This window comes from Amblyomma mixtum, chromosome 4 (genome assembly GCF_055824585.1).
Source record: "Amblyomma mixtum isolate Tamu chromosome 4, ASM5582458v1, whole genome shotgun sequence".
Classification (NCBI taxonomy): Eukaryota; Metazoa; Arthropoda; class Arachnida; order Ixodida; family Ixodidae; genus Amblyomma; species Amblyomma mixtum.
In genome coordinates this window covers 97,749,243-97,763,051 of record NC_143015.1, presented here as the reverse complement: position 1 = coordinate 97,763,051, position 13,809 = coordinate 97,749,243, and the positions used below count along the sequence as shown (strand labels likewise).

The 13,809-nt window shown below is 47.0% G+C and overlaps 1 protein-coding gene across 1 annotated transcript; it reads left to right on the top strand.

Annotated features, from left to right (window-relative positions):
- Positions 1–2,425: 2,425 nt before the first annotated feature.
- LOC149347542 (uncharacterized) lies at positions 2,426–13,164 on the top strand. Its single transcript, XM_089541597.1, has 4 exons — positions 2,426–2,567; positions 4,148–4,318; positions 9,317–9,475; positions 12,970–13,164. The coding sequence occupies exons 1-4, from the start codon at positions 2,493–2,495 to the stop codon at positions 13,162–13,164; spliced, it is 600 nt and encodes a 199-aa protein (XP_089397723.1). The 5' UTR covers positions 2,426–2,492.
- Positions 13,165–13,809: the final 645 nt, after the last annotated feature.

The window sequence follows — 13,809 nt, the reverse complement described above, 5'->3', positions numbered from 1 at the left end:
TGTTCACCTTTGGCTGTTAGCAAAATATGTATTTATCGCCGAAAAAATTGCATACAGAAGATCTTAATCTTTGGTGCCCCTCTGGGTCTCCTGGAGCAGTGGAGGATGTCTTACGGCAAGGCATCGATGCAGTCGCTGGTTATCTCGACACAGTAGGCCTGTCTTATACGTACACCTGAAAAATGCGACTTACTACTCATTGCAAAAGCCCGCTATCAAAGCCAACACCGCCAATCCTCACTGTCACAATAACGGGTCACCCCATCCGTCACGTATCGTACCTCAGGATTCTTGGACTTCATGTCCCCGAATAATCTAATCAGGGCGATGTTTCCGCAGCCATTAAAATTTGCCATCAGCCTACTCATCTAGTCCACCGCATTGTCGACAATCACACTGAGCTACGCGTGGTATTTTTCCAGCTAAACTGGGTAGCGTCGGATCCGCCTTTCTCACACGACGCGGCACCCTCCGGGGAGTGCCGAAAATTCGCCTTCTGCTGGTTTAAAAAATAAAGTTGGGGTGAGGCTTAGCTAAAGTGTTAAGCCTGGATATCTCGAAGCGAAATGCTTCGTGGCGATTCTCGTGGTTTAGCTTAAGGTTTCATACATAGGGTTACAATTTGGGTATAGCTTTCTAGCTTTTCCAAAACGTGCTGTTTTAGGTACGTTATACAAGGATATTAAAATCTCTTCTCTTGGGACGGCGGCGGCGACCGCGCGGCAGCGCCGAGAGGTAAAATGGCGGCGAGGAGGAGAAGCGGCGATGTAGCGCGCGCCGCGGCGGCGCCGAGGGGTGGCTCACGCGAAGCGCGGTGTTGGCGAGCCTAGTGAAGCTTTTCGCTTAAAAAAACGTACGTGGGAGACGCAGGCGCGATCTGGTTCCACTAGAAGCCAGCTGCGCCGGCTCCGTGGCGTGTGTGCTTGACAGCTGGCGCCATCTGTCGCATGCGCGTGTCACTAGCATGAACTGCGCTTGCGCAGTAGGAGCAGGCGGTTTCATTTTCAACATAGAGTTTCTTACTATTACCTAGAGGGAAAGCTGGCGGCGCTGCACTTCAGCCACCATGGACGCCCAAAGCATCATGGGGCGGTGAGCTACTTGTTGCGGCACAGTCGTAATTTTTCGGAAACATGGAGTCGCACTACTAAGACGTTTCATTCCGAAAACTCTGTTCGTGTGTGCGCAGACGACTTTCCCTCGAACGCAGTGTGCAAAACCCATAGTAGTGAAAACGCGACGACACACGACGCCAATAAAAGGTTTCACTTTTCCGAAATGCCATTAAAAAACCTCTTATATTATTTAAGCAACAACATCTTTTTTGAAAACATATTTACTTTTAGAAGTGCGCCTGTTAATTACGAAATATTAGTTTTTATAGTGTTCATTACTAGGCCAATAGGAGAGCGAGTCGTCTCTTATTTTGGGCAAACTTTGCACTTAAATGCTTTTCTGCTCGTTTGTTGCAATCATTAGCCAAGATATTGAATATTAGGACGTTTGTAGTTATCAAACAGCTTAATTTTTCTATTATTTTTTGGTCAAAAGTTGCAGTTCCGCAACAAGTAGCTCACCGCCCCATGATGCTTTGAGCGCCCATGGTGGCTGAAGTGGTCTCGAGGGGTCGCCATGCAAACTCCCATAGACGGGCTGCCAGCTTTCCCTCTAGGTAATAGTAAGAAAGTCTATGATTTTCAACCAGTGGAGCTGGGGGAGAAGAGGCGCTCATGCGCGGTGCGGCCTTGTGAAAAATGAGTATTGCGCACCCGCGCTTGTAAAAACTCACAGAACACCAAGGATACCTATTAGTTTACGGTGTAAACACACTTAATGGTTTGTGTGACTTTTCGGTGGTATTCAGCCCGCCAAAATACGGTGCGTACGTGCACCGTTGGCCGTTTGTCGGCTCTTGAAGCAAGTGGCACTATGTGCTATCGGGGGCAAAAGTAACAAACCCGCCCACTCGCCGGTGTGTACAGAGGAAGTGTTTTGTCAGGTGGCGCCCCCACGCAGTGGCACGGGCCGGAACTTGGAGGGGCGGGGGGAGGAGAGGAGGCCTGTTACTTTTGCACCTGACGGTTTGTCCCGCTGTCGTAGTAAGGGCCAACCTACAACGTACCACGTTCCAATACTTTATGCTTCGGTTTTTGTCAGCGGCTGTCGGTATTCTCATACTGCGCCGCGCATGATGAAAACCCCATGCGATGAGCTCGCAGCTCTAGGAAACTGCAACACTGGCATTTTATCAACGTTTGTAGACACCCGCGTTGCCATGCTAAGTGCAAGGCGGGTAACCGCGACGTCAAGACAAATGTTTAGCGCTATTGGTTGGTCGCTCTTATTTGAAGCGCATTTGTAGCTTCGTTCGTGAGTTGTAGGCCTAGTACGGGACTCGTAATTCGTTGACCATCATTGCCCGCAGTGTGGCCGACTTCGTGGGCCTGAGCACCAGCAATACGACGGACGAGCCCAACCTCGTCCAGCAGGCGATGTACAGCCCCGGTTTCTATTGGGCCTCTCCGCCCAACCCGATTCGCCCGCCCTACCCCAACATGCGAGGCATGGTGAGTTTGTATACGCCACCAGTCAGAACACGTAGGTCCTACGAGAGCTTCGATATAAACACGTAGGTTCTACGACAGTTTAGATATAACCACGTAGTCCTCCTCGCTGGGTGCCGTGCTGAACGTGAAGGGGCACGACTTCGCAGTAAATGTCACCTAAGCTTCTACGGGGTGTTAGTGCGAACTCTTTCGAAAATTTCTAAAAATATGAAGTTCAAAATAGGAAGAAACTGTTCTCAGAAACAAAGAGTCAGCAGCGGCTGACTCACTGAGTGCGCTTCTGAATCTGCTCAATACGGAGCAGGGCAGAATGGTTGGGCTGTTGGAATGTCATGCCAAGGGAGAAAACCAGCCAAAAAAGACGAAAACACAAAAAGAGAACGACACAGGACAACGGCTGGACTAACAACTCAGTTTTTCATTGAGTACAGACCGCCAGGTAATCACCACGCATGCGCCAAGACAAACATTCAAACATGATCACTCAAATAATAATTCTTTTGTCGTCAACGTTATCGATGGTGAACTGACGCTCGACTGGTGAACTTCCAGATTGCCAAACATTGCGATGCTTACGTCAGTTCACCATCGATAGCGTTGACGACAAAAGAATTTCGTTATTTGAGTGATCATGTTTGAGTGTTTGCCTTGGCACATGCGTGGTGATTACCTGGCGGTCTGTACTCAATGAAAAATTCAGTTGTTAGTGCAGCCGTTGTCCTGTGCTGTTCTCTTCTTGTGTTTTCGTCTTTTTTGGCTGGTGTTCTCCCTTGACATGCTCAATACGGTCCCTGTACACCGTTCCTATACGAGTGGACTACACGGGTATTCATGCCTATACGCATCTGCACACCTTTACTACGTGAGGTGTTTTGGTACTCGTGAACAAAGGCTAACGGGACGCTAGTTTGCAGGTAACAAAATAATTTACGGTTAGCTTTGGTTCAACCCTACTGAACCTAGTTAAGACGATCGAAAACTCTGTTAAGCATGGTTATCCAATCTGACGCCCTTCCATATCGTACAGACCATCAGATTCCGCTTGACGGCGACGATACATCGTCGAAGCATTAGTTCTGACACGTTTCTCATCTAAGGCTTTGTGTGAAGGTAAGCACACGACACACGCTTTTATATAGCGAACGCCGCTTCACTCGATTTCCGGCAGTTGCGAGAGTGTCGTCACTGGCTCCGCATGCGAGTCACGTGGCATGACGTCAGAGCCAAGCCTCCGCTCCTTCTGGTTTGGAGGTCAAATTTCATAGCCACATGACCTTCAGCTTTTCTCGGGAGTAGAGCTTTCGCGGCCAGGTATGCGAGTACATTAAATGCTGGAAGCATGCGCGGACATCAGATGGTCTATCGGCTGACGTGTTTACTTTCATTAATTCTTGCACCTTTGACCGTGACTACGCATTGATCTATATCTGTTATGCACCCAAAACCGGGGGCATACAGGTGGACCTCCCCTACTCTATGACGAAATTCGAGTTGTTCTCAACTCCAGTGGAGTCCCCATTCGCCCCTGATTGCACCTGCGCATGGCCGTGCACCTCTATGCGTGCTTTTCTTCGTCGCAGCTGGACTTGTTGAAAGAGTTCCCCCACTGGAAGACGGTGCTTAACCGCAACCATATATGCTTCTCCGTCTCATCGGCGATAAACTATGCCAAGACCAGCGGCGCAACCATCGACTTCAAGCTGGAGATTCCGAGTCGAACAGACGCCGTCCAGCGCTACACACGCTTAAGGGTGAGCATCTGGACAACTGCACTTCACCTCATTCACTCGTTGCAGGACAGGATGCTGCCTTTTTCACACACCCGCTTTCCTTCCTCCAAGTGCCAGCTCCTACTGAGCGTGCCCAGTCCGTGGCCTCCGCGATCAGCTCCAGGGAGTGCTCTGTCTCGGAGGCCACGCCGGTTCACGTTAGATGGCGGCAGATGTCACGCGCAATCTTTAGAGGGAGACGATGCTGTGAACTACATTACGTCATTTATAGCTGCGTCTTTTAGCAACGACAATGGGGCAATCTCCCCAAGTGAGGCGGCAACACAGGACAGCACAATAGAGAACAGCTTAGAACTGACTAGTCTTAAATGGGAAAAGGCGGAATCGAATATTCCTCAAACCACATCCGCAGGGATAGACGAAATTCCAATTAAGCTGATTAATGAACTTGGTCCAAGAAGCAAGGAAGCGCTGATAAAAGCATTGGAGACAGTCATAACAAATCAGCAAATTCCGCACAGCTGGAGGCAGAGTAAAATTAATTTGATTTATAAAGGGGAAGGAGATAAGATGAACAAAATCCTTCCGTCCGATTACGATAACATCTGTTATGTACAGGCTGGCAATGCAGGCGGTGAAATTAAAAATGCAGTCATGGGTAGAAGGTAATCGAATACTCGGAGAACTTCAGAATCGGTTCAGAAGGGGTAGGCGCTTAGATGATAGCCTGTTCGTGCTTACCCAATGCATTGATACAGCTAAGGCGGAAAATAGACCTTTGTTTTTAGCCTTTCTAGACATAAGCGGTGCATACGATAACGTGAACAGGGAACTCCTGTGGAGAATATTGAAAGATTTAGGTATCGGTCATGAGGTAATTGATCTTCTACAGGAAATCTACCGAGATAATGAAGGTGAAATTACATGGGAAGGGAAAAAAAAGTACCACAACTGTGGGGGTGCACAAAGGATTAAGGCAAGGTTGTCCTCTATCACCGCTGCTGTTCATGCTTTATGTGATAAATATGGAAAGAAGGCTAGAAGAAAGTAATCTAGGTTATAATCTGTCGTACAGATTAGGCGGAAATGTAGCTGAGCAGCGACTCCCGGGTTTAATGTATGCGGACGATATTGTACTGTTAGCAGATAGCCAGGAAGATTTACAAACTTTGGTTAATTGCTGTGGAGACGAAGGAGACGCTCTAGGATTCAGTTTTAGCGCAACTAAATCAGGTGTGATGATTTTTAACTATACAACTGATCAGGTGCTTACAATACAAGGTCACGAAATACCCAAAGTGGCCGAATACAAATACCTCGGGATATGGCTAAGCGAAGGGCAGATATACACGGAAAAGCATGAACAGGCTCTTAGGGCAAAAGGACGAAGAGACGCCGGGATAATGAATCATAGGGCATTATGGGGGTACAACAAATATGAAGTACTAAGAGGCATTTGGAAAGGAATAATGGTGCCGGGACTTGCTTTCGGCAATGCGGTTCTGTGCTTCAGTCGAGATTAGACGTAAATCAGAGAGCTGTTGGAAGATTAGCACTAGGTGCCCACGGCAAAACCACAAACGAGGCAGTACAAGGGGATATGGGCTGGGCATCGTTCGAAGCACGGGAAGCTAAGAGTAAAATACTATATGAAGAACGCCTGAGGAAATTGGACGATAACAGGTGGGCAGCTAAGGTATTTAAATATTTATACAGAAAGAGCGTTGACTCACAGTGGCGGAAAAGAACTAGAAAACTGACAAGCAAGTATGCCGGTCATGAGGACGGAGAAAGAAAGAGCATTAAACGACAGGTTAAAAACGCGGAAGTTAAAAATTGGATGAATTCAATAGAAAAGAAACATAGTGTAGAACTATATCAATACTGGAAAAGGCAGATCAGGAAAGAATTTTTCTATGATAACTCAAGAGGCAGTGCCGTACTTTTTGAAGCTAGGTCAGGGTGTCTTAGAACGCGCAGCTACAAAAAGAAATCTAACGAAGAAGATGACACATGTGCAGTGTGTGGTAGATCTGTGGAAACAATTGAACACCTCATAATCAAATGTAATGTTATCCATCCGGATGTCGATGCAGGCACAGTCACTCTTTCTGAGGCCCTAGGGTTTTAAGATAACAATGGTCATGTAAATAAATCTGCAGTGGAAGTTAGCAAAAAGCGATTGGAGGATTGGTGACTAAAAAGCAGAGATGTGGCATAAGGTTAGAATTGTAGGAAACCGTAGATAAAGAGGATGGCGAATCTTAATGAGAATTGCCAACACAGTAAGCAAAAAAATAATACAGAAAAGCTGAGCGTGGTGGCAATTTCCACCACCCCGTTTCAAAGGGGGCGCTCCTATCCATCCATCCATCCAACATTTGTCATTTCGCAGGCGCAGCTGGCTTCTCGTTGAAGTAGGTCACGCCTGCGTGTCTCCCACGTGCCTTTGTTGTCAACCAGTAGCAGACGAATTCTCGGCTCTCCCCAGGGGGCGCCACGTGTTGTAAAAAGGTGGCTGTGCTAAGCAAGACCTGCAGAAAACCAGACTACGTGCTCCAGACCCACATAAATAGCGGGGTCCTAAGCAGCCCCGTGAAACAACTTTCGTTAGCTTTAACGTCCATTGAAGGTGCTTCTGTCTGCTGTTCGTCACCATCATCGGCGTCGTCTGCTACGGGTTCCTACAGTATGAAAGGGAGCAATCAGTTTGCAGAAAAAAAGACGAAAACTAGTTAGAAAACAGAAAGAAGTCAACTTTGGTTTGTTGGTTTATTGGGGTTTAACGTCCCAAAGCAACTCAGGCTATGAGAGACGCCGTAGTTAAGGGCTCCGGAAATTTCGGCCACCTGGGGTTCTTTAACGTGCACTGACATCGCACAGTACACGGGCCTCTAAAATTTCGCCTTCATCGAAATTCAGCCGCCGCAGCCGGGATCGAACCCGCGTCTTTCGGGTCAGCAGCCGAGATCTCCCCCTTAGCTGCTTGTATTCTACGACGAACTGTCACTGATCCAACACCCAAAAGAATCATTTGGGCTCCTGGCCACCAGGGCTTACGAGTTAATGAGGCCGCTGACGCGGCTGCCCGAGCGCTTACTCACCGGGCTCCTCATCCCAGCTCTTCTGGCTCGGAGACTAACCAGCCGCTGCTGTGATTCAGGGAAATATTAACACATTATAGCGACAACCACCGCCTTTTCCCGGACCCTGCAAAAGGGCTGAGTAAGACGGAGGAGCGAAATTTAAGGCGCCTACAGACAGGTACTCTACTCTGTCCTGCAATCATAAAACATTACGATCCTAACACGGATGGGCGATGCCCACACTGTGGGGAGACCTGTGATATCTTCCACATGGCGTGGGCATGTACTCAAAATCCCCACCTCCCCCCTTCCCCTACCCCTTCCCGAGAGGCATGGGAGACCGCCCTCCTCAACTGCTCCTCGCTTGAGTCCCAAAGGGCTCTGGTGAAACGGGCTAGAGACGGGGCCTCGTCATGCGGTGTCCCGGACTAGGGACGCCGACCATGCAGCGGGGCCACTGTGTGGCTCCCAAACTCTATTTCACAGAATAAAAGTTTTCACCACCGTAACCACTGAGCCACCGCGGCGGTGCAGAAGTGTACTTGTCATGCATTATGCAGTAATCAATAATTTAATGCTCAAAGACGCGGGTTCGATCCCGGCCGCTGCGGCTAAATTTCGATGGGGGCGAAATTCTCGAGGCCCGTGTACTGTGCGATGTCAGTGCACGTTAAAGAACCCCAGACAGTCGAAATTTCCGGAGCCCTCCACTACGGCGTCTCTCATAGCCTCAGTTGCTTTGGGACGTTAAACCCCAATAAGCCAAACCAAATGCTCAAACATTGTTCCCTTTCATATTGGAGGGACCTGCATTCCATACGCGCGCCTGGTGCACTGAGTTCGCGCTACTGATGAGTCCGCATTGTTTCAACGCGATAGCGTTACGGGTCCTCATGTCGCAGAAAATCCGGCGTCGGAGTCGGTGTCGTCGTCCGTGAGTGAGTGAAAAATCCGCGAAAAAACCCCAGAGAAGCAACCCAGGTCACGTGACCTTGTGGCGTCATCACAACGTGCTCACCGGCATGTGAGCGATTTGCGCACCCCTGCAGATAGTTAAATTATCGATTCGCGGCAAGAAGCTGCCCGGGATGAGCAACCTGTGTCCTACAATAAGACCCGCTGGTGTCAACCCCAGCCATCGCAGAGCAGTGGCGCATCCCTTAACCGCTGCATTCATTGCACAAGGAGTGGTATTAGGACTTCCGGGGACGTATGAATGTAAAGTGGAGAATGACCAATTCCTCATATATGGGCATTAAGTCATTAGAGGTGCAATGGAGAGGAATCTGAACTCGTCTTTTGCCGCGGGAACTCAATCTACACGTTCCGAGCATTCTTAGAAACCTCTATTTATTGCCCTGTGTGGCCGATTTCCCTAATTAAATCAAATTAACGTCCGGCTCCCGCCTTTTTTTTTAATTCTCCCAGTACGGTGGGCGGGGTCAACCAACGCGTGGAGTGCCTTTCACCCAGTCCCGTGGCGGCTTGCCGCTCTGCCTTCGGCGGAGTAATACGTAGTAGTCCGTAGTAGGAAATAGACCCCGCGTATTTTTATTTCTTCGGGCTTATTTTGCGGCTATATTATCTGCGAATGAAACTATTTATTCACGGAAACCTAAAAACAAAATAAAGCTAAAGCAAAGCCTCCACGGAGCTGGCTGAAAGGCACTCCACGCGTTGGTCGACTCCGCCCACCGTACGAGGGAGAATGAAAAAAAAAAGGTGGGAGCCGGACGTTAATTCGATTTAATTAGGGAAATCGGCCACACAGGGCAATACATCGAAGTTTCTAAGAATGCTGGGAACGTGTAGATCGAGTTCCAGCGGCAAAAAGACGAGTTCAGATTCCTCTTCACTGCACCTTTAACGCTATCCTCTAAAAATTTTTTCCCTTTCATCTTCTCGGTCTGCGCTTACCGCGGTGTGTCACCAGTTCACCAACCGCATCAACGGGACGGTATATCCGGTGGAGCAGCTTGGATACAAGTACGAGTTCGACAACACGACGTACACCCACTTCTGGAAGGGTCTCTTCCAGCGAAACCTGACCGGGTACTTCGCTTACGACGACGCCAACACGATGAGATATAAGGTACGCGCTTTTCCTACACTCTGAACACGAATACGCCTATGTGGGAGTAAAAAGGCGGTAAGCTGTCCTCTAGTGCACTTCCTTTTATGAAAGGGGGTGCTATAGAGGACAGCTTAATTAAGCAAAGCCGAAAGTTGGGCAAATTGGATAATGTTCATGATGCAAAAACAGCGCACAAGGAACACAAGGAACGGAAAGGAAACGACGCAGACAAGCGCTAATTCGCAACTGAGGTTTATTGCTGACACGCGCAATATAAGGTAGCCACTTTAAAAACATAACAACAAAAACAAGCACACGCAGTCCCTGCTGTTATGTAGGACAAACGGTGTGATGCCTCAATGTTAGGCTCGGTGAACACCGTAATTCCCTAAAAGATTATGGGAATCTTCCTGAGCATTGCCGGGAATGCAGCAAAAAAGAAGAGCAGAAGGGGAAAATTTGCAAACCGATTTTTTCTAGTACTGTCATACTTTTCAGACATCGTGATCAGCGCGTACGCGAGGCATACCATATTAGGAAATGTCAGAATCTTTGTATCAGTGAGCCCTCTGTTAACTTGGCAGACTGTGAAATCAATTTCTTAGCCTCAGCGTTGCATTTACTTCCTTTTTTGATAACGATTGGTTAACTCATCCTTCCACAGCGATGAGTGGCGCCTGATGCTAAAATTGCATTTTTTTCCCCTCTGACTCGGTCTTTCGAGGAGGGACTGCGTGTTCTTGTTTTTGTTTTTATGTTTTTAAAGTGACTACCCTATATTGCGAGTGTCAGCAATAAACCTCAGTTGCGAGTTAGCACTTGTCTGCGTCGTTTCCTTTCCGTTCCTTGTGTGCTGTTTTTACATCATGACAGCTTAATTACTCCCTTTTTACTACTTTCTGTTTAGAATGTACACCGAGCTTGATTGGATCACAGCTAACGGTTAATTTCTGCACTCAATTTACGTGACCATATTACACTGTTGTGGTAATTAAGGTGTGAGCAATTCTGAGCACGTCGTTTTGTTTATGATGCTGATGTGTCTGTCTTTTTGCTTAATTTCGGTTGCAAACAGCGAACACTATTTTGAAAAAAAAAATTTTTTGATGTGGTTTAGCTCTGGTTAAAGCTGGAGGATTGCGAAAGCAACGAGGAGAGAAAGAGAGAGGGGCGATGGAGAGCGCGCGGCAGCGGCGGCGGCCCCGGCACGCTAGCTATATGCGCCGCTACTGCGCATGCGCAACTGGCGAGCGGGGTGGCGGCACGTCTGAGTCACCCGCGCAGCGACGGCGGCGGCGCGCCAGCTGTGCGCCGTGTGACGTCACTGCTCCTCGCGCATGCGCAGTATGGCCTTTCGGCAGCTCCGCGAAATGGCTCGGCGACTCGCGTAGTGTTGCTTTCGCAACGAAAAAAATTAAGGGCGTTTGCCTAAACACCTTTACACAAACACGTACACTGGCGCCGCCATATTGGTCACTGAACTGTACTTGTAGTAGAAGAAAGAGTTGAGGATTAAGCTTCTGCCAACAGCCCAGAAAAGCGGTTTTCCCGAGGGTCGTGAAAAGGCCTACACAGGGTGTTTCACCTAGGGCGTTACACAACTTTTAAAAATTGGATTTTTTTGAGTTAGAAGAGTGCTTTTTTCGGCATAGCATTTTGAGCGCTGTAGTACATTAGAATGCACCTAAGATTTCATTTCATTTCATTTATTTCATCCTTAAAGGCCCGAGGGCATTACATAAGGAGGGGCTACAATTCATATAAAAGAAGCATAAAAAAACGCGCGCGCAATAACACACACTACAAACTTCAAAAGCTAAAGAGAAAAAAATAAAGAAAAATAATGAAGGGTGTACATGTGCAGTGAAAGCATAAAAAGAAAAAAATTCGCTTGCGGCAGCGAGCACAGATGAAAGACAGTGATCAATACGTGGTAAAAATGACAAGGAATTCACTTATTCCGAAGATGACGGGCGAGTTCTGTTCGAAAGGACTTTGAATCGTTGCATAAAACTATGTCGTTAGGTAGGGCATTCCAGAGTGTTATTGCATTGGGGAAAAATGAACTATTCATTGCTAATGTACGGGTCTTGATACCGGCTATGGGGTGGCTATGGCTAAGGCGACTTGAAGTTCTTATCGGGGATTTTAGAAGTGGGTGTCTTGAAGCTGGATGATGGAAGAAGTGATGAAGCAGGCAAAGACGTGATGCTGACTAGCAGGCTGGTTAACTAATATGAAATAGTTGACTTTTTAACTACTGCTGTTAATCTCCTTCATTATCGAGAGGTGTGTACAAGCCCTCCGTAGTGATAACCATATCAGTTATGAGAATTTGGAAAACGCCGTTACCCTCGGCTCTGTGGCCCAACAAATTTACGCTACATCGAGCCAAAATGCATGCGCTTTCGAGAGACTTGCGAGCAAATCAACCTCTCCAGTGCATGTAACTCGTCGAAATAGCCAATATTTGTTGGGCCTCAGCGCCGAGGTTAACCACGCTTTCGAAAATCTAAAAACTGATATGGATATTAATTACAGTGGGCTACACGCCTCCCAGTAATTAAGGAGCATAACGGTAAAAGTTAAAAAGCTAACTATTCAATATTAATTAACCAAACAAGCCTGCTAGTTAGCACGTCTTAGCTCCATACTGATCTTCCACACCGCTGACAATGTCATGCCGAAAAAAGCACTCTTCTAACTCAAAAAAGCTATTTTAAAAAAATTTCGTACAGTCTTAGGTAAAACATTCTGTATATAATTTTTTCAGACTGAAGAGATACTTGATATCTGAAGCATTTTTTTTCTACATATTCGATTCCTATTCGAAACGTTCAGAACTGTTTCTGTGCAACTTTTTACGTGCCACGCTATTTAAAAAAAGCGAATAAATGTATAATTTTCTTGAGTGCTGCATAATTGGCCATTTTCACTTTGTTTTGCAGGTGGAAATAATGAACGCTTAGTTGACAATTTTTTTTTTAATTTTAGAACATTCATATACAATGCTTATCATTTTGCAATAGAGTCCCGGTGCGGTGTCACAGATGCTTTGACGTCCCAAGGTTTCGGGATCGAATCCCAGTCACGGCTGTCAGAAAAACGCCCGTGTGCTGTTTACGTCGTTTTCTGAAGATAAATGTGTGAAAGAGTGATTATGACGGATAGTGTGTGAAAAAATGTTGCCGTGGGAAAAATTTCGTTGATGGAGTATAAGTAGTCAACAAATTAAAGGCGAAAAAAACACGAAAATACACTTAGACGTGAAAATAACTATGGACGTCGATATAGCACATGGACGTCAGAACAGTCACGGACGTCGATATAGTATGTGGACGTTTTTCTTCCGTATTGCTCCAATGCCGGTCGCCACAGTAATCTCAAAGTTTTTACATCGAAAAAAATTAAGCGACAAAAGATTGTATCCACCAACACATCATCAATAAACAGCCTGATATGTTCGTTTAGCACTAAGCACAGCAACCGTTTTCATACGGGCATGTTTGTAGATGGAGAAGCTGCTGGACGCCTACCCGGATGACAGGTGCGTCGTCTTCGACGACCTCGGAGACGACTTTCACGAGGTCGGCTTCACGTACAACAACCACACGGTCCAGTTCAAGAAGTACGAGCTGCTCCATGTGGTCGCCAACGCCATGGTTCAGAGATACGGGCCAGCGTTCGAGTCGAAGTATTACACGTGATAGCCAAGGCTCCTGTCTCTACGTCGTGAGCTGCAAGCGCTGAAGACATCGCAGCCAAGAATACGATTCAAATATTTGTGTTTTATACGGGCACGTGGATTAAGGTTATTGGTGAAATCCTGAAGGCAGGCAATGTACTGCCTCGGGCGAGAATGTGTGGGATGGGATGGGTGGAGGTGGCTCCTTGGGTGAGGACGATTCCCTTGCTCATACAAGGCAAAAATAAATTCGCCATTTTTATCATACCAAGCTTCGAAAGATCTTTATTTGGATGTCTGAGTCGAATTAATATCGCTGGTATATACAAGCATCGCCATTATGAGATGTTGAAGAGCAGCACGTCCACACATGTCCACAATGTGTCATTTTTTTTGCATTCCTAGCGCTGCCTGAAAAAGAAGCTTGAGAATGTACAAACCGGACCCAACAAAACATTTGGGGTATTACCAGCTTGCCACATTAGTGTAGTTAATCTGTAAGTGGCAATGAAGTTGCAGTAGCGTTGTTGATACCGACATCTCGAGTTAACCATGCTGTTTTGCCTACTGTACAAACTCTCCAAATCACCTTGCTTCACAAAACCTTGCTAGATGGCGTTTTGTACCATTCTTCATTTATTGCTAAGGTTTTTGTGCACACTTCAAC